Source organism: Perognathus longimembris, chromosome 8 (genome assembly GCF_023159225.1).
Source record: "Perognathus longimembris pacificus isolate PPM17 chromosome 8, ASM2315922v1, whole genome shotgun sequence".
NCBI lineage: Eukaryota > Metazoa > Chordata > Mammalia > Rodentia > Heteromyidae > Perognathus > Perognathus longimembris.
The window spans coordinates 43,073,603-43,095,222 of NC_063168.1; the positions used below are offsets into that span (position 1 = coordinate 43,073,603).

At 34.7% G+C, this 21,620-nt stretch overlaps 1 protein-coding gene across 7 annotated transcripts in view; it reads left to right on the plus strand.

Annotated features, from left to right (window-relative positions):
* Nrxn1 (neurexin 1) overlaps window positions 1–21,620 on the plus strand; it is a 1,045,218-nt gene that overhangs the window by 358,055 nt on the left and 665,543 nt on the right. For 6 of the 7 annotated variants that reach the window (XM_048352948.1, XM_048352950.1, XM_048352949.1 and 3 more), the window contains one exon: window positions 18,637–18,938. In XM_048352948.1, coding sequence (XP_048208905.1) covers window positions 18,637–18,938 — 302 coding nt within the window. Of the gene's footprint in view, window positions 1–18,636; window positions 18,939–21,161; window positions 21,186–21,620 lie in introns of all 7 variants that reach the window. The other variant, XM_048352955.1, reaches the window with a different exon arrangement.

Genomic DNA, 21,620 nt, shown 5'->3' on the forward strand with positions numbered 1-21,620 from the left:
TGTCATTGAGTAAATGCTCAGGTATTATATTTCTAAATCTTTACCATTTTTGCATTAGAATTGCCTATAAAGATTATGAGAATCACAATGCTTAGGTCGTAGACTATGTAAATGAGGATAAATATCAAGGGGGACTCTGCTCCAATTATTTCTGATGTGTGTTGGTGTGTTTGATGTTTGTGCATGCGTGTGTGTTTGTGTGTGTGTGAGAGAGAGAGAGAGAGAGAGAAAGAGAGAGGGGAGGGGAGGGTGGAGAGAGAGGGTCCTAGGGCTTGAAATCAGAATGCTCACTGTTCTTGTGCATTTTTTATTAAGCTTGCACCCTATCATTTGAGCCCCACTTTTACTTCTGTAAATATTTTTGGTAGTCAATTGGAGATAAGAGTTTCATGGACTTTCCGGCCCAGGCTGGGTTGGGACTACAATCCTCATATGTCAGACTCTTGAATAGCTAGGATTCTGGGCATAAACTATCAGCCCATAACACTGATTTTTAAAACTGTTTAAGTGATATTGTTTTGATCATAAGTTGAAAACCATTGTGAATAAAAGACCTTTCATCTAATAATCACAGACTGACACACTTGTTCTTTGTTATCATTGACCAATAAGTAGTTTCTTATCAAGACTGTATAGTATTTTTTATTCAAATTTCTTATTAGAAAATAACATCAACATTGTGTGTATTACTATTTATTTAAGCAAAATATGCAATATAACTTTACTAAGGACTAAACCTAGCAATCAAGGACTTTTATAAAAATAATTACAAGCTAAGTTTTGTTGTTGGTAGTGGTAGTTGTGGGCTTGAACTGAGGACCTAGTTACTGTCCCTGAGCTCTTTTTGCTCAAGGCTAACATTCTACCACTATGAGACATATCACCACTTCTGGTTTTCGGGTGGTTAATTGGAGATAATAATCTCATGGACTTTCCTGCCACAGTTGGCTTTGAATGTAATCCAAAAATCTCAGCTTCCTGAATAGATAGGATTATAGGTGTAAGCCACCAGCATCTGACTCCCTAACACATTTTTGAGGCTGAGAAATTTCATATATTAGTAAAAGTAAAAGAGTTGTGATGATTATAGCTGAGAAAAATAATATTATTTGGTTATATGAAAGATCAAGTTATCATTTTATGCATTTTATTGAGTAGTTATAAAACTTAGTGTCTAAAAAGAGATTAAATGAATAGAAAGCCATGATATAAAAATGGACTACATTGTTAAATGGATAGTTTTTTTTCCATTGAAATGTTCATTCAAACCAAAAAAATTGCATTTGAACTGTATCAATGTGTAGGACAACGTATAGAATTTTCAGACAAAAGTCCAAATTTAGACCACAGCATTTACAAGCTGAGTGGCTTTTGCCACATCTTTATTTTCCCTAGAACTGAGTATTCTTATTTGTAAAGTAAAAATATTTAACTAGTTTAGTATTTTTCAAAGCTTGAATAGTGCTTCAGTAGATGCTGCAGTCAATTAAGAATAATTCATATTTCTATAAAAAAGATGAATGCTTGGTCGGTTTGAAATAAAAATCTTCTGTAGTGTGATTTAGGTAACTAGGAGTGATTATTTATTTATTAACAGCCCTTAAAAGACCTCTAACATTTACAGGTTTATGGATTTTTTGTAGGAAAGCATGTAGTGGGAGAAATGGAGGTGGTGGAAATGTATACCATCTTGGATTTTGGTTTACTCAAAGCAAAGAGAAAATAACAACAGGAAAAAAAAAGGTTTACAGCATATGAATGTGGTTAGTTTTCTGTCTGAGACTAATGGATTCTCAGTGTGAGGAGAGAATTGATGGGCTATGAGTTCTGGCTACTGTTTGAGGAGGTGTTGCTTTTCATTCTGGCTGAATGTTCTCTAATTAACATTACTTCCAAACTAAAGTAGACGTATGCTCCATATTTTCATTGTTGTTTTTTTTTCAAATTTATCTTATTTTATTGCACATGTTATATTCACTCCTTGTCGGGAAGTGAGTTTTTCCTCTGAAAGAGTAAAATGAAGTGTCTAGCACGTTATAATAAACAAACAAGCAAACACTATATGAAAGAAAAAAAGCAAAAAATAAGTAAACATAGTCCCATTGAGCTTGCAGTTACACTGTTCATTGGGAACTAAAATAAATTAACAATCAAATATCAGAAATCCATCTCAACATTATTAAAATACACTATATAGGTAATGATGTTAGAAGCATGCTTCCATAAGAGGTTTATCATCCTTCTGATGATCATTCTGGTTTGAGGTCGATTTTTCAAATGAAATAGCTTCTTAGACCAGTTTTACTGATGCCTCACTACAGATACCAGAGACAAATCTCTTAAAACTATGAATGCTTTTCCTACTAACAAACAACTTTACAATTCTACTATTAGTATGATGTCTAATGAAGTTTCACAACTCAAAAGAAATTAGTTACAAATCAGCTGATGTTCATTATCTCTATTGGATCCTAATATTTAAGTTCATACTTTAGGTAAAACTTAAAGAAGGAGATTTTACTAATTCCTGCATTCTAGGAAGGGTATTCATTGAGGTCCCACAAAATGTTTTGCCAATGTCAGATGCTAATGAATGAGCTAGATATCCCCACAGGATTCCCTGAAGCATCAGTGTTTTATAGACTCACCCCTTTTCCTATTGTGACCACCACCATTGCTCAGGAACTAGGTTTCACATTCAAATAAGGAAAACCATTTTGCCCCTTTCGGGAAGTGGTCACTTAAAGAAGGTATCTCAAAATGGGAGAAGTGGATTTGAGTCCTGTAATTGAGTCAGCCCCAGAAGACACCAAAATATTTGCAAGGATCTTTAGTTGACCAGAGGTTACTTCTTTCTAAGATTTGATGGATGAACAATTTTTCTATTCTGTGGTGTCTCTGTAATCCTTCTATATATTCTGTGTGTTGAGATTTAAGATAGAGCTCTCAACTGGAGTTATGATGAGAATGAAGTGCTGTAGATTCCATCATACAAAATGAACTAACTTCTGCACTGTGCATGTAGAATGATCCTACTTTTGGACTGTCCTTGAGTGAGTTGATCCAGCCATTACTCAGAGTAGATAAAGAATCTGAGATGAAAAATATTCAGCTGGAGTAATTGTGATTTTTTTTTTTACTACAGCTATGACCGATGGGAGGAAATGGAAAACTTGATATATAATTAAGTAATGTCATATTATTATATTTCTTGATTTCTCATAATATTAAATTTCTTGAGATATCAGAGGAATGAGTGGATTTAACAATTTATACCAATAACAACCCAGACTCAGCCACATTCACTTTCTCATGGTCATATGCTATCACATATAAAGTGGAAAACAGAACCCAGGGCTATTAGTTCCAAATTAAGTTATAAGTTAAGTCTATATATATATATATATATATATATATGAAAATTCCAGTCCTCAACACTTGATACTACCATACCTTTGTTGAAGAAATAATTAAGTGCAAGTTATATTAACTTCCTCTTAAAATATTGCGCTTTTTCTTTTCTTTTCGTTCTTTCTGTTTTTTTGTTTTTGTTTTTGTTTTTTGCCAGTCCTGGGGCTAGACTCAGGGCCTAAACACTGTTTTTGGCTTCTTTTGTCTCAAGGCTAGCATTCTACCACTTGAGCCACAGTGCCACTTCTGGCCTTTTCTGTTTATGTGGTGCTGAGGAATTGAACCCAGGGCTTCATGCATGCTAGGCAAGCACTCTACCACTACGCTACATTCTGAGCCCACAAATACTACACTTTTTCTAAGAATTGTATTTATATTAAGAATCTTAAATTAAGGGGATAAAATAACCATCAACACATTCTTCTAATATGTCAGAAAATCCACTGAAGTTGTTCTTTTCTGTACTAGAGAAGGCAGTTGGTTAGAATGACAAGTTTATATTTGAGAAGAATATTTTTCTATATCCTTCATGTTTGTCTGAATTTAAGTCCTCACAGACCAAGGAGAGAGTAAGCTTTATAATTCCAAGGAGTTTTAGATTCTTTTAAATCTTTAAATACCTTTTAACTCCCCTGTTGCCTGCTTTGGTCAACATAAAAGCAACAGAAATTGGCACAAAGTTTGGCTTCAGTAAAGGTTTATTAGATAAACCAATGAAACACAATACATCATGAGAACCATAGAACTTTAAAATGTAAAGAAACACTACAGATGGCTTATTTCAGTCAAGTCAATTTGCCAGCAAAAAAGGAGACTCAGTGAACCTAAATGGGGTAGTCAAGGCAAAAAGAGGAAAAATGGGTAAAAAGATAATGGTGTTCAACTCTCAGGATACTTAGGCCAGTGCTTTTAAGTGAAGGAATTTTTTTTAAGTCTGAAATTGCCAAGATTGTTTTTCAAGTAGTGCAGATAAAAGCCAGTTGAACATATACCATCATCAACAGACGCATTTCTTTTTCTCCCTTCTAGTTAAAATAATTTTATTTCTTTTGTGAACTTTCTCAGACTTAGGTGCTTATAGAATTAACAACATGTTGGGCCTAATGATATTGAAGGCAATAAAAGATTTAGTGAAACCTGACATTTTAAACCTCCTGAATACTCCTTTAAAATATAAATGCTACATTAAGAATAACAAACATCATTATAGTTAATATTAGTCAATTCCCTACCATATAGAGCAAGTATGGTATTATTTATACAACATGTTGAGTAGAAATTTTTCTCAAAATAGCTTAGTTGATCTTCTGAAAGAACTTTAATAACCTTCATTATAAAAGAAACATCTCTAATAGCATGTTATCACCATCGGTATTTACTGGAAGATGGTAAAATTGATCATCAACTATTTCTAATACATTGCACATTTCCACTTCCCACTTCAGCAGCGTGGAATGGGTAAGTAGAGAGAAATTGGTTATTATTAAGTCCTAGGCAGTAAGACAATGTGCTGGTGATAGAAAGATATGCTTCCTTTAGCAGAGATAATTGGGGGAAATACCTCTGTAGAAATAGAATGGGGAGGCATTAGCATACCTGCAAGAGGGAAAAGTTGGTGTTTGACATACTGACTCATGACTTTGTATGCTGGAGTTTTGTCTTTCTGAGTAGGGATAAAGAAAATTGGCAGAATAAGAAATGGATGCAACAGCAGTCTATCCTACAACTTTATATTTTGGGAAACCAGAATCCATTTCTAAGAGTTCACAATTTAGGCTTTGACCAAAGCCATCTGGACAGTAATGATGACAATAAGTACATATGCTGGGCCAGGGGATAATTATAGCCAAATGCTATTGACTTTCATATAAAAGATGAGCTAAGTGATAAAGTATATTGGGCATATGGATCTCTCTCCTTTTCTTGGTATTTGTTAACTGCAAATAGTAAACTCCCACAAAGCACCTGAAAGTCTACCATAAGAAGGGCACCAGGGATCACAGAGGTTAAGAGTAGTAGGCACAACCAACAGGACTGTAATCATAACTATTGTCCTTTCCTCTCCTCTCCATTAGCTCATTCCTATAAAGTGAAAGGGCCAGGCCTATAGGAGGAAGATGTCTAGAGGCACACTGTCTGCTTCCCTTCCACCTCAGCTTGGATGGTGGATGACATTTAAAGCCAAAACTTATAAATTGGATGAAATTTTTATTAATCAAACTGCCCAGAAATTCAATGTTTCCCCCCAAATTGTTAAATAATTACACCTGCTTGAAATAAGTGAACAAGGGATTATAGACATAATAAATATTCTCATATTTATACCAAATGGATTGAGAATTTTAATAAGCATATATGTGTATAAATTATTAAATCTTTGTCATGAGTATGAGATAGATGCCAGTATTGTTGCCTTTATTTACTGATGAAAGCAGTAAGACATAAAGATGAGTGTCTATCTGAGTGCTGAGAATAAGATGGTGTGTTTTGAATGTGGGGCTTGTTACAAGTTCATTGCTGAAGCGTCTATGGTCTGTCACTTCGTACCTGATTGTGGTGTGCTCATCTATCAGCCCAGAGTTTGCCCAGAACTAGCTCTGGAATATAATCATATTACATCACTTTCAGGTCTACATCACTCACCAGTGGATAACAGTCCAATAAAACAACTTCTCCTTGTACGAGGAATGAAGTCAGACAGTCTGCTCAAGTTTTGAAAAGTACTGCATAGCCTATGCTCATCTCACCCTTTCGATCTTGTCATCCTCATTCCACAGCAACCCAGTTTCACTATGATCAGTGCTCCCTGGCTCCTTTTCTACTCCTGGATTGAGCAACATTATATCCCCATTATACTAAGGTTGCAGTTTGAGTTCTTTCTTCTTGGAATTCTTTAGTCCTAGGGCATCCAACAAGGAGTTTTTCAGTACGTAGGACCCAGATAAATGGCATCTCCTAAGAAAGCTTTTCTGGTTACCAGTATCAATGATCCAGCACTGCTCATTACCATTTCCTGTGTCTCTCATTTCTTTCATGAGTGTCACATTTGACTTTTCACTCACTGATCCTTATCTCTTTTTCATTCTACTGACAAAAGAGAAGACATTGAGGACTTGTTTACTGATTCAATTGAGTACCTAGACAATTACCTAATAACTGTGAGTGGCTAGTATATAATTAAAAAAAAAAAAGCCTGAATGAAAATTTCTCCCCTTTTTACTAAAAAATGCAGTAGTAGGTGCTCGGCAGTGCTTCTTCCAAATTCATTCCTTTTCCCTGAAATCAAAGATATTTCTGAAATTTTCAGTATTGTTTGTCTTCACTAGTGCAAAAAATGGTATTCTACCAGCCAAGAGTTCCTAGTTTAGACTGATTTCATTGTATATCAATTCAGTATACATTGCATTGTCTTTATAAATAGATAGGAAAAAAAATCACAATAAAATGCAGCCCCAAACCTTGGCCAATCCTCTCAAAAGGTAGGGGGATGAATGGCATTACATAAATACGTCTGTTCCCATCCAAACATAATTTTTCATCACACTTATGCCATATGTATTTGTTCCTATTTTACCCCAAACATTGAAGATATCAAGACAAGTTTTGTTCTGTTTCGTTTGAAGAATTGCTATTCATAGTTTAATTATAATAGACTTCAACTTACCAATGTATATTATTCAGTTGCTACATGTTATTTTTGAGTGTTCCCAAGTTGATGTAGCCATCATAAGTGGAAATGTGGCAGACTAAGTCCAGTAGTTTTCATTGAATCTAGTCACATAAATTCATGATTGTTTTCAAGTACAACAGCTTATAAGTCACAGTATTTGTAGAAAGAATTTTGAATGCAATTGCATGAATCTTATTAAGTTTATTCACTATGAAAACTTTTTATATTTTTACCAGCAGATATGCATCTTTAGATTGATTCAGAAGACAGGTACTAAGTTTCATCTCCACAGAGAATCCAATTGTATTATTGCCCAATGTGAAACATGTTGAGAATAAAATATCTGTGATTATATTCAGTAATTTAAAGTCTGGACTGTCTGCTGGGATGCATATTTGACATATCTACTCACTCATCAGCTTTCAGCATTCTTCTTTTCATTTCTTTTTTTCCTCCCCTAGGCTTTTTTCATTTAAACCAAATACTGCAAGGTAATTGAGCTGGCTACTTGTCCCTTCAGAATACTGCAATGGTATCAGTTTATTTTGTCTGTAACGTTTAACACATTGTGTAATAGACAAAATGTCTTTACAATTCTTGAATGATATTCTAAATTGGAGCAAGGTAAATCTGTTTCATAATAAGATTCCCACAGTTTATAACCACCAATAAGATCTCATTACAGTACTTGCTCTCCATGAAGATGCTGGGGAGCATCCTAAATTCTGTTTCTGACAAGGTTCATGTGATATTAATGACACTGTAGCTTAGAAGTCTGAACATCACCTCTTAAGATATCATAACTTTTAAAGCAATATTCCTTTAACTAATGCTTCCAAAGTTCTCAACATTGCATTTGTCTTTCAAGGTGCAATTTTAAAACTCAAATTCTGCCGGACATTGATGGCTCATGCCTGAGATCCTAGGGACTTAGAGAAGGCTGAGATCTGAGGGTCACAGTTCAAATCCAGACCAAGCAGGAAAGTTTGTGGGGTTCTTATCTCCAATTAACCACCAGAAAACTAGAAATGGCACTGTGGCTCAAAGTTGTAGAATGCTAGACTTGAGCAAATACGAGCTCAGGGACAGCACCCAGGGCAGGAGGTCAAGTCCCACAGCAACCAAAGGCAAAAACAAATTCTATTACTTAAAGCAGTGTACCAAGTTTATCACATATGTAAAATGTTTGAATATCTAAAATGATATAGATTTTTACACTTAAAGATTGTACTAATCTGGCCTCTGGAAAATAAGCATGCTCTTTGGAACTTGACTAAATAAATTGTATGGGTATATATTACAGTGACTGCATAAGCATTAAGGTTATTTCTTATGGGAAATTATGTGTGTCATATTATTTTTATGAATGAGGGGTAGCTATGCATAAGGAGCTTTGAAAAGTTTTTTGTGAATGTAATAATAGTCTCCTAACTTCCTACTTTGTTAGATGATTATAAATAATTTTAGAGAGCTCATAAATTATTCAAGTGAATCAATCTGTGTTTTTATTTTGATAGTAATTTCCTTCAAGTTATAAAACAATAGCATCTCATTATTGGGATTCAGTTGTTGAAAACTGAGAATGAAGCAGTAACAGAAATTGCAGTTCTGAAACCGTGTTAATGCCTGGGAATTTGACCATGGTTTTCTTTATTTGTGTTACTTGACCCATGTAGAACTGTCTAGCCACCAGTCTAAGACAAAATCAGTTTGCTAAAACTTTTGTTATTTAGACATGCAAATGATTTGCATAACAACATGGAATATTAATATACTAGAGTTTTGGACCATGCCCCACTTTGTTTCGTAAAATATCCTTAAATTTAAGCTACATTGTGTTTCTTGGTCATGATTAGAAATTTAGATAATGCCATGAGTAGGAATTAAGGAGGAGTCTGAGAGTAGAATCAGGGGGCAAGGATTGTTTTATTGTGTCCTGGTATTACCCCAATTAATTCTAGCACCATGATTTTGTCTGCTGCTGTTTAAAAAAAAAGAGGACATTCAACTTAATCATATTTTAAGTTTCTCAAGTCTATTGTCAGGAGTTTACCTTTTTATGGAATTTGGCAGTTGATTTTAGGATTGGCTACCTAAAAATAGTATTTAGTAAGTGTTTTACAAAGCATGATTTCATGCTCCCAAACTTTTAAAACAGTCTCAGAATTTACATGTGTTCACTCATATTTGGGAAAAGAGTAAACAATTCTCCTTTTAGATTATTTTTTCTTATAGTTCTCAGTTGTTTCCTAAATTTCATATCTTTGTGGCAAATAAAATCATGCCATTTCCTCTTCAATTTTGTAAATTGAGGATTTAATCTGATATGCATTTCCATAGGCAACCTTTTTGATTTTGCTAAATTTACCTTATTTTATAGACTGAGTTAGATTTATCATTTAATTTTGTACCTTTGTGTACCTTTGATTAGTCAAGGATTTTTTGGCACAATTTTATTGTGTACTTGATGTCAGAAATAAAACAAAACATAAACTATGCTTTTCTCTTCATTTGTTTTACCATTTGCTGATTTTATACCTTGTTTATGTTGAATACAATCTGAATAATGTTTTTAAAGAGAAGCCTTTCAAACCTATGTGATTTGAGATTATATATAAAAAGTGAATTAATCAATAGCAATCACAAGAGCCATTTTCTTGACCTCAAGAAGAGCATGACATTCTGCAGGCAAGTCAACACTGGATTTCTCTCTGCCCTTAGGTATTTTCACCTTAGAAAGTTGGTTACTTTGTTTACAGATTTTTTTTTTAAATCTGGTAAAGTTCAGTGAAACTATAGAGTCAAATTAAAACTCCACATTCAGAAAATAGGCGGGAACACTGTCATGTGTATCAGGTTCTATGCAAACTCATATTCAACGTCTCTTTGTCTACTATCTTTTCCTATGAAGTGGAAGTCAACGAATCTTGTTGTGGAAAGGCATTCATTCGTTCAATTTGCCATCCAATGACTGACTATCTTTTATGCTTTCTTATTAACTGGATTACTTTAAGTCCCTTCTGAAATAAGACTTTTTTTTTTGCATCATGAGATGGTATATTCACTTTGTAGGTATGCTTAAGAAAATCATCATCTTGGGTTATATATTTGTATATGTTTTACACTTCAATTCTATTTACAGCCTTGATATAATACAAAATGGCATTATTCTTCTGGAAGACATGCATCCTCACCTTTGAAGCTGTTATCATATCGCCGTTAGAGAGTTTTTAGGTATCACCTGATATAAACCAGAAGTCATTTATCACCTCAATGGCTATTTGAATGCATTCCACCTTGTACAAGTAGAACTATGGAAATAGATGTGAGCTGACCACCACTAAAGCACAAAGCCATGCAATTTTTCTAAGTGTAAAAGCAGTCGGTGATTAAATGAGCCTTGCAAGTGTTCTCTACTCTGATGATTAATTCATGGTTTATTTCCCAAGAGCTTGCTGAATTTGTTTTACCTTCTCTGGTTGGGAAGTTATAATTCTCATAACTGTTTCACTTAAGAGATTCAGGACCTGCAAAGTTAAGTTTACTTCTTTTCATATCATCAGCATGTCAAAAATTTATACTATTTTAACTCTTTCAGTGAACTTTCCCTCAGTAAAGCATATGAACAAGACTTACGTAGTTTCCTCTCAACTGTGCAGCAAAAAGTAAACAGAACTGAAATGGAATGGCACTCCCTCATTTCTACAATATAAAAATATAAAATAAATTCTTATAGAATGTTAAATAAGTGCAGCAAATTTTGAACAGCTTATTTTTAAGTTTCTGTAATTCTCTCCACAGCATGCCCATACTTAGAAGTCTTTCTTCATTCCGACAGCAATCCATTAATCAATACATTATTATTACCTCTGTGTAGCTTGCTTAATTATTTTCGGAATTGTATGGGTTTGTTCTGCAGAGAAAATTAGTGTATAAGATATTAATATATATCAAAGAGATTTTAAATTGACAATTAAAATTATTGCTGTCAGATATTTAGTTTTTACTAATAATTGTAACATTGTTCAAAATAAGGTCTTACAATTTTAATCAGGATGAAAATACATGATAGGAAAATTTGCTTTGCACTCTGTTACTCAGATTATTTAACTTTTATATTGAAATATTCTATAGATTCTTAAAAGTGCATGTATATGTACGTAAATAGCTATATATATTTTTTTTACTTTTAACATGCCCATAACCACAAACAGACCATTACTTGTAAGTACCTTGAAAGTACCTGTTCCTCATAATTTCTCACCAGTGCTACCAAGGCTTGTCATTATCCTCATTTATAATAGGAGAGATTAGTTTTGCTTTTGCTGAAAATTTTCTTTTTTTTTAGTTTTTATTTTATTTTAGTTTTTTATTGTCAAACTGATGTACAGAGAGGTTACAGTTTCATACGTTATGCATTGGATACATTTCTTGTACAGTTTGTTACCTCTTCCTTTATTCTCCTCTTCCCCCTTCCCCTTTCCCTCTCCCCCCATGAGTTGTTCAGTTGGTTTGCACCAAACAGTTTTGCAAGTATTGCTTTTTTAGTCTTTTGTCTTTTTATCCTGAGTCTCTCGATTTTGGTATTCCCTTTCACTTTCCTCTTTCTAATACCAGTATATATGGTTTCCAATATACTCAGATAAGATACAGTGATAGTGCAGGTAAAACCACAGAAAGGGGATACAAGAGGATCATCAACAATAGAAGCTACGGTTTCACATGGCATGTTGAAAGTAATTACAACAGTGATATAACAGTCTTTTCCATAACATGGAGTTCATTTCACTTAGCATCATAAGGGCATAGCGATTGGGCTCTTGTGATTCTCTGCTGTGACTAGCCTAAACCTTTGCTAACTATAACCTATGAGGGAGACCATAGAGTCCATGTTTCTTTGGGTCTGGCTCACTTCATTTAGTATAATTTTTTCCAAGTCCTTCCATTTCCTTAAGAATGGGGGGAGGGGAATGTCATTCTTTCTGATAGAGGCATAAAATTCCATTATGTATATGTACCACATTTTCCTGATTCATTCGTCTATTGTCGGGCATCTGGGTTGGTTCCGTATTTTAGCTATGACAAATTGTGCTGCAGTGAACATTGTTGTGCTGGTGGCTTTAGTGTGTTCTTGTTTGTGGTCTTTTGGGTAGATGCCCAGAAGTGAGGCTGCTGGGTTGTAAGACCCAGAAATGCTACAAATCAAAGAAAGGATGTACAAATGGGACTGCATAAAACTGCAGTTTCTGCAGGGCAAAGGACATAGCTCGCTAGATAAACAGAAAGCCCACAGATTGGGAGAAGATCTTTACCGGCCATACAATGGACAAAGGCCTCATATCCAAAATATATGCAGAACTAAAGAAATTACATAACTCCAAAACAAAATCGCAAGAACCAATAGCCCCCTCAACAAGTGAGCTAAAGACTTAAAAAGAGACTTCTCTGATGAGGAAATGAGAGTGGTCAAGAGACATATGAAAAAGTGCTGTACATCACTGGCCATAAAATAAATGCAAATCAAAACAACATTGAAATTCCATCTCACCCCAGTAAGAATGTCCTATATCAAGAAAACTAACAATAATAAATATTGGAGGGGATGTGGCCAAAAGGGAACCCTACTTCATTGTTGGTGGGAATGTAAACTGGCTCAGCCTCTCTGGAAAGTGGTATAGAGATTCCTCAGAATGCCAAAAGTTTTTATATAGCTGTAATTACAATTATGTTATAATTCATGTCTGAATTTTTTAACTTAACTATTTCTGTGAGTTGTATCTTTATCTTACATGGGCTTCCCATTATCAGGCTGGGTTAATATTCCATTGTTTCACTCTATCTCAATTTATTTATTCCTTATTTGCTACTATTTGGACAAGTGCCAATGCAAATATTTTGTGTGCTATTGTGATGATCTGTATATTTTGTTCTATGTGTGTGAATGAGGTTGCTAGTTCAAAAAGAAGGAATCAACTCTTTTTGTTTTCCTTTTGCTCTTTTCTTTTTGGTGGTATGGAGGATTGACCTAATGATTGTAAGGCAGGTACTCTCTTACTTGACCCTCAACTTCAGTCCTGTTACTCCCTGCTTTAATGAGAAAAGCTACTGGATCCGGGCTATAGCTCATTGACACTGTAGCAAGGCCCTCAGTCTGTTCACCAGAAGAGACAGAAAGAGAGAGACAGAGAAAGAGAGGAGGGGATGGTTTCTTAAAGTAATACCTACACTAACATTGTTGTGAGAGTTCCAGTTCCTTCATCCTTCACTGAATTCAATTTTTTTCTGTCTTCCTTTATTCTGGTGGAATATGGCATTTCATTATGGCTTTAAATTTTATTTGTCTAATAAAGTTGAGCATCTTTTTATGTGACTATTCTTTTTGTCATGAAGCATATATTTCAATAATTTTTCTATTTTCCTTTATTTGGTTCTTTTAAAAAATCATTATTTTATATTACTTCTTTATCTTGGGTGTACACTTTTTGATATATTTATTAATGATGGTAAAATTTATTTCTGATTTTCATTATTTCAACATATATTACAAGTACACAAGTTACTTGGTAATTATAGTCAAAAACTGAAAAGACCTCATCATTAAGTAAGCATTCCACAGGAAAGAATAAATACTGTGTCTTGGTATTCACTTATGCCAGGGCATGAATTTTAATAACAAAGTTTAGGAGGGAACAAAGATTTAAAAGTCATTTGATAACATAAGATTTACATATTAATACCATAAATTGAAGACATGAATAGAGACTAGGATTCCACTTTATGGTGTACAAATAGAGTGATTTTTTTCCTCTATTTCATGTAGCATAATGTGTTTTTTCATGGAGGAAATCGTAGCAACATATTTTCTCTGCTAAGATTTGTATATCATTTTTTTGGCCCTTTAAGATAATTTCATATTACACACTGAGAAATTTTCCAAAAGATTTAACTACATTTAATTCCAGTGTGCATTATGTAACTTTGGAATTAAGTAATACACTCACACACACATATATTTAACTAATAGCAATATAGTGTGTTAAAATATATCAATACTGATAAACTGCAAAGCATGTGTCCTAAAAACCTGCAAATTCTGTTTGCTGTTTGTCTACTTGGTTTGTCTATATTATCCAGAAAGCAATCCTTTCCTTAAAGTTCATTTTGAGGTACAGACTTCTATTGATATAATGTCTCTTTAAAATGCTACATTTTAGTTGTACCTTACTTCTTTAAGCCCCAAACTTGCTTGCATACTTATTTCAGTGCTGTAATTCTGCATATATTAGATGTTTTCCTGATTTGTTAAAGTGAGTAAACTAAGCATATTCCTTCCTTACTTAGTCACATCTTTACAAAATTGTTTTTGTCTCTTTTCTTTGTTTTTAGAACACTATTCTGAAAATACATGGTGACATAGTATGTTAGACAGAAATTGGATTTGTCATCATGAGGCTAAATTCTAGTCCTGTTTCGTTCTTTTAATTACATGTTTTTGTTTGTTTGTTTTTACTTGATAGTTATTTGATAACATAGGCTGCACTTTGTTACTGTCATAAACTGAAGGTTTGGGTAGACACAGGTCCCTATAGTTCATTGTAACTTGGAAGACCTATTCTTAATATTTAGTGGGACTTTAAAATGTTTTGCCATTTTTTACCTTCAGAAGAGATAATTTCACCATAGGAGATGTATACACATCTATAGAAATTAAAACCCATCTTAATCACTTATTATAAAAATTGATAACAATAAATGTTGACAGAAAGATTGAAAAATCTGGATTTTACTTTTGTTGTTACTGTTGTTTAATGGTTTTCTTGTTGGTTCTATGGTCTGAATTCAGAGCAAGAATTTTACCATGGGTATGGCATACTTCCACCCCTATTTGCTATAGGTTATTTTGCAGACAAATCTCAGTTCTCATTCCTTTCAACTGGGCTGGCCACTGGGCCCATTCTTCTCCCCTGTGTCCCCTGGGTCTTCGATTCCAGGTAGGAACCGACATGCCAGGCTTGTTGGATAAAACATGATTTCACTGAATTTTGCCTGCATGTTGCTCTCCAACTGCAATCCTCCACATATCTATCTGCCAAATATTGGGAATAAAGATGTGTTTCCCCATGTTTAGCAGTTTAAACTATTTTCTGGGTTCCTTAGTTCTTTACCAAATGCAAAATTTGCCCTAGGATTTCATAATATCAAATTAAGTTCATTACAATATTCATGTAAGAGCTCTTAATACTGCAAAAGGAAAAATATCAGTAATTTTGCTCAAAGTTAGAATTCTGTTTTTAATTTTTGCCAATTTTAGGACTACAAAGTATCGTCTGAATACAATTGATTTTTGTCTTTCTCTAAACATTAATTGTTTATCTTTCCATACATAAGTTTTTCTGTGAAGTTTAATACCCATTATTCTTGCTCATTTCTCCCATTGTTACTTAAAAATTGACTTTGGATGTTTACCAGAACCTGGGGTACTACTTGTTTGCTGAGTAATAGTACAAATATTTTATCTCCATTAAAAAAAAACAAAACTCAACTTCTTACCTTCTTATGGCATTATTAGTGCATGGATTCTTAATTTCAGTCAGATGCATTTATCAGTACTTTATTAATTATGCTTTATATATGTGATATAAATTCTACTATGCTTTTGAATCATGATTTCCTATCCTAAAAACCTTCTACAGATTTGTCTAAATTAAGCACTTAGTCCAGCTACAGTTGATGTTTGTGAACAAAATGACATAATGATACATTTTATTCTGTTCACAAACCACATGAGTAAGCATGTACATTTTCTAACTCAGTAAAAACTAATTTTCAAAAGTCCTTAGATATATTTTTATTGTATTTATTCTCCTATCATCTAAATTAATGAAACTTCCTTATCCATAAATTGTTAATAAATGTCCTCCTTTACACAGGAAAATTACATTATATTCTTTCTCTGGCTTATCCTGGCTATCTATGTCTTCTTCTTTTTCTTATTCATCTTTACAGATAACTATTCAAGTAGTTGTAAAAAGGATTGTCATTCAACATGTCAGTTAATAAGTACATTCATGTACTTTGATCAATATCAACCATTTATCCCCAATTGCTCCCAAGCCCACCCTTGCCTTCAATTTTTCTTATGCATTGGATATTATAAAATACATTTTAGTTTTCCTCATGGAGCATGTAGAATCAGCTACTGAAGTTTTGACAGTTTTAAATTTTTATGGAGATGCTTATTAGGTCTATTAAATCTGTAGATTTAGTACTGTGTGTTAAAGCATTGGTTTTCCCCTGTATATACAACCCTGCAGTTATTTTAAAGTATCTTATTAAACCAAATAATTTTGGTCTTTCAATTCATGGAGTCATACTAGCTAATGTGACCTTGCTTTTATCATTTAAAATATTTAAGATGTTCATATTTTTATATTTTTATGAGTTAATTTTGACTCTGGTATTTATAGAAATGTAGGTGTTACAAATCCTTGTCCTGTTCTGGTCTTTAAGGGAAAATTCTAGGACTGTGTACTCTGTATTCTTTGTTACTGATAATGTGTCACTTTTACCGTATCTGGTAGGAGGGAATGAGGAAATATACCATTCAGCATCTTTCACCAGATGCCTGTACTGGTACTTTCTCATTCTAGCCTCCTGTCAATCTAGTATCACTAACCAATTCTAGAAAACAAGATTTTAATAGATGCATAATTGTCCCAATAGTTTGGTTCTAAGCAATTGTCTGGTTCTAAACTCATGTTCTGGGCCATACTTTCCCTTAGTATATATCAAGACTATTCAGTTGTGCTGATGTTCAACATTTAGCTACTTTTATGTTGAACTGACCCTGTAAGTGTATGCATATATTGTTGGCATTTGAACACAGGAATTTAGTCAGCTGTGGACATTCCATTTCTACAAAAAAAAAAAAAAAGAAAAGCAAAAAAATACCAAAAACCAGCATTGGACTTAACACATGGTTGATATGAAATCACCATTTTGAATGTATGAATGGAAGGGAGCTAGTAGTATGAACCAGATCGTCTTTCCTCTGATTATTATGCAAAATGGAGTCTGTTTTGCCTGACTACTGTTTTTCCTAATTATTTATTAGGCAGTGACTGTTCTAATAGAGATTACTCCTTCTCACAGACCCCAGAAGCTTACCTACTATCTTAGTGCCATGGACCACTTCTCTCTAGTCCCTTAGAGCAGTTTCTACACCCAGGAAGTCAGATCAGTTTGGCCTTCAATTTGTGCTCCAATTCTAAGAAATTGATTAAATTACCAAATGAAGAGAGTTCTGAAGTAAAACATACATCTTTCACCCAGCCAGGCCAGGCAGTAAACATCTATAATTTTAGCTTGTAGAAGGCTGAGGAAGGCTGATCATGAGTTTGGAGGCAATCTGGGCTAGACAGTAATACCATGTTGCAAGTACTTCTCTACATAGAGGAAGTGAGAGTAAAGCACCTGCTAGTATATTAAGGTCCCAATGAGCTAAAAAAAAAAAAAAAAAGCTATGTTACAAGCAGGACAGATTCAGTTTCTCCAGTACTTCTTATAATTATCCATATATAGTTCACCGCAAACTGATTCTTAACCATATTGCATCATTTTCCTTGGTTCATGTGGGAAGTCAAGGGAACATTTGGCTTATGCTCTTCCCTTGGTTAAACTTACTTCCTGAGGGCAAGAAGACTGTTCTTTCCAAATAGCCATATTTCTGTTTGAACTGTTGAGTATCTTATGGGATCCACATTGCCACTCCCAAATATCACAAAGACTGGGAGAGAGAAAAAAACTGAGACATCATTTCCAGGCTATCTCCAAGATGATATGCTGGGATTCTTACCAGTTCTTCCTAAAAGACAATCCTATAGTCTGTGTGGCAAGACGAGGAAATGAATTAAAACTCCTTTAGACTTACTATTATGCCTCCCTACATAAGGGAAGGAGGGCATACTATTTCACTGTAGAAAATCCACATATTACTGGGTCAAATTCTGTTATTTCATCTCCCTTCCCCCTCCTCACTGGATTATTTGTTAAGGTCTGTCAGTGATAAAAATATTTGACGCTTCATTGAGAAAGATCTTTCAATAAATGTCTCACAGAAAATTAAAATAACTCCTCAGTTGGATGAAGAGAATGGTACAAACATGGAATCCATTGTTGCCAGCAGAGTGAAGCCATCCGATAATGCATTGATGCTACCTAATTCATGCCCTGGAGATATCACAGAGTGACTCTGTGATCAGAGCTCTTGCAGTGATACTTAAAAATTAATTGAATTTTTGAGAATGTCTGTTTTAACTACTGCCATTGCTGACCCAATAACTGAGGAAGATTATTTAAAATACAGTGCCACCTACAGCACTTTTTGACTCTTTGACAGGACTCTTGCATATGCATGTGAGTTGGACAAAGATTTCCTTTGGTTGGAATGATTCATTACCGTGTTGGTCTAAGTTGTGCTGATTTGCATAGGGCAATTCTTTTGTGTTCAAGAATATCTTTTTACTTATGCGTGCATATTTCTTGTTTTCCTCTAGGAAAAGAAGAATACATCGCCACTTTCAAGGGTTCTGAATACTTCTGCTACGATTTGTCTCAAAACCCCATTCAGAGCAGCAGTGATGAAATAACTCTGTCCTTTAAAACTCTTCAGAGGAATGGACTGATGCTTCATACTGGGAAATCAGCTGATTATGTCAATCTTGCCTTGAAAAATGGAGCTGTCTCTCTGGTCATTAATTTGGGATCAGGGGCCTTTGAAGCACTAGTGGAGCCCGTGAATGGAAAGTTTAATGATAATGCCTGGCATGATGTGAAAGTCACCAGGAATCTGCGTCAGGTAACACCGCAGTGGATAAGAGAGAGTAACTGACTTTGGTTCTTGCTTCAGCTCTGTGCGCGGTATTTGAAAAACCTTAGCAACATGATACAGGGCTCCTCAAAGTTGCTTATAAATTACCTTTTTTTGTTTGTTTCTTTCTTTCCTTTTCTCTTTTTTTTTTTTTTTAGAAGAATCTTCCTGCCATACTTGAGCAGGGGCATATCTAGAAAGTTACAGGGGCACAAAGGCTGTTTTAATACTGTGACTATGACAATTTCCCAGAGGGTTGCAAGGCTATTCCTGCGCCCTGCCCTTCCTGTGATGTGTGTGGTTTCTGTTCTTGTTTTGTTTAGGTTTTTGCGTGTGTGTGTGTGTGTGTGTGTGTGTGTATTTGTTTGTTTTTCTGATTTTAAATTCTAGTTTCCATAGTGATCACTTGGAAGCATGCACATTGGGATCATTAATCACAGTTCCTTTTTTGTTGTTCACTGATGTGGGGGTGATATTGACCACTACTACCTCCTAACTCCCACTCCCTAAAAGGGAGCATAGAAGTCTTTGAGGGGAAGAAATGACTTTAGAGTTTACATGTCTTCTTCAGATTCCATAAGTATTTTTTTTTAATTTTTAGCACAAATACTTTAAGTGAAACTCCAAATGATACTGGAGAAGCCAGCTTATCTTTTAGGTCACCACTTTATGTTTCATTCCATGTATTTTTAAATAAATGCTTGTAAAAGGCAACATACTAAGGAAATGTATTTTTTACTTCATCTATGTACCCCCCACACACTGTATTTTTATTGGAGAACATTACTATATATATGTGTGTATATAAATGTATATATATAAATGTATATATACACACACATATATATATACAGATGAAAGTGAATAGACTATTCTGTTTTGATTATGAATTTGGTTTGACATTTTACAATATCACAATGTATTATTTTGTTAAGTGTTGACAGTGACTAATTTTTGGCAGTTTATGCTGATTCCAAACTAATATCCTTAACATATTTGTTGTTTCTCTGAACAGTTGCAGAGTGACCTGGTAGTCTCTGGTTTTCCTTTTACTAAAACAGGCCTCTCTTTCTGAGCTGCTAATTGTCTAACCTTTTCCTTCCTGCTTCAGAAAGGCTTAAACTGAGTTAGATAATTTTAAAAAATGAGCTTTAGGAGTGCAGATTTAGTTAAGGCAGTTAGTTTTTAAACAGAAAGATTCTTGACCTATTCCCCCAAAGACACTTCCAATGCCTTATTGACATGAGAGCGCTTTGCATACTCCTCACCCAACTTAGGAGAAATTTGCCCTCCATCAGTGTAGCTGTAGATCATGAGTTTCCTGTTAAGTCTGTCTCTTTGGTTTTCCTTTGTTTTGTTTTGCTTCCCTGCTCCCTCCTTCACAGATATTCTCCAAGATACGGAGGCTCACTTGAGAAAAACACAGAAGGAAGGGTGGGTTTTACAGAGCCCACTTTCTAGATTTGCCTTTGCTCAGGTTATTTATAACAAATTCAATTGGTAGCTCCAAAGAAACAGGGATACTTTATCCAGCTGGGATGCATGTGTGGCAGGACAGATGAAAAACAAATCCATTCTACTCATTCTATGTGTCAGGATCTTTTGCTTTTGTTTCATTGCAGTAAACTGTGACCCTTAAAGTTCATCAATATGACCGAAGGAAGTTTTGAAGTTGAGGAGGAGTCCTTGTATGCTGTAAAATTGAGTAGTAGGGCAAATGCTAACTGATTCCTACTAATTTGCTGGGGCTGGGCCTGGGCCTGGGGATTGGGGGGGTGGGGGTGCGGGGTAACAATTATGGTCATAGAGCAGCAGTGGTCAGCTCATGAGACGTAGGTCTTTGAATCCCTTTTAGACTTTTTGCAATGTCTCTCAGGATTATCCAGGAAGACAAAGGGAACATTGTCATGTGTCTGTTTCTGTCTAGCAGCAAGATACGAAAAATAATGGCAGGAAAAAGAAAAAAAATCTTACCTCTGTGGGAGGCCTATTTGTTAGTCTGCTTTTTTCTTGTAAAATTTTTTTGCCCTTTTTCTATGTTACTAACATGCTTAATAACTAACATGTCATTCATGGAATGTTTCATTCTACTAACCGTTACCTGATTCAAAAAAAATGTACTAACATGGTAGAGACCATCATATTTTTTAAGTAACGATCGTTATTCTGTTCACAGTTTTTAATTTCCTTTCTCCCCCCTTCTCCACAAAGCACTCAGGCATTGGACACGCTATGGTAAACAAACTACATTGTTCGGTAGATATCATTCTAATTGTTTCTTATTTTGGGTTTGCCGTGTGTTTTCTTTCTTTCTTTTAACTGTAGACATCATTAACAAAAGAGGAACTGCGGTTGGTACTCTTCTGCTTACTTTGACCTCCTTCCTTTCATCTGTTGTTGACTTTCTTATTTTTCACCTGTTCCTGTCAACTTCTGTTTTCCAACTCACCTGTAGGGGCATCGTTTAACGTTTCAAACTTTTTTTTTTGCATCCAGCTGTGGTTAACACGGAATAAGAAAAAAAAAAAAAATGGTGGCTGGCCTGAGTGACCGCAGGCTCAGCCAGTCTCTAACCATTCATGATGCATGGCATGAAGACTTGATTTGGGAATGCTGGGGATGCCACACCCACTCATCTTTCCGTCATCACAAAGCAGTTGTTTTTGTTCT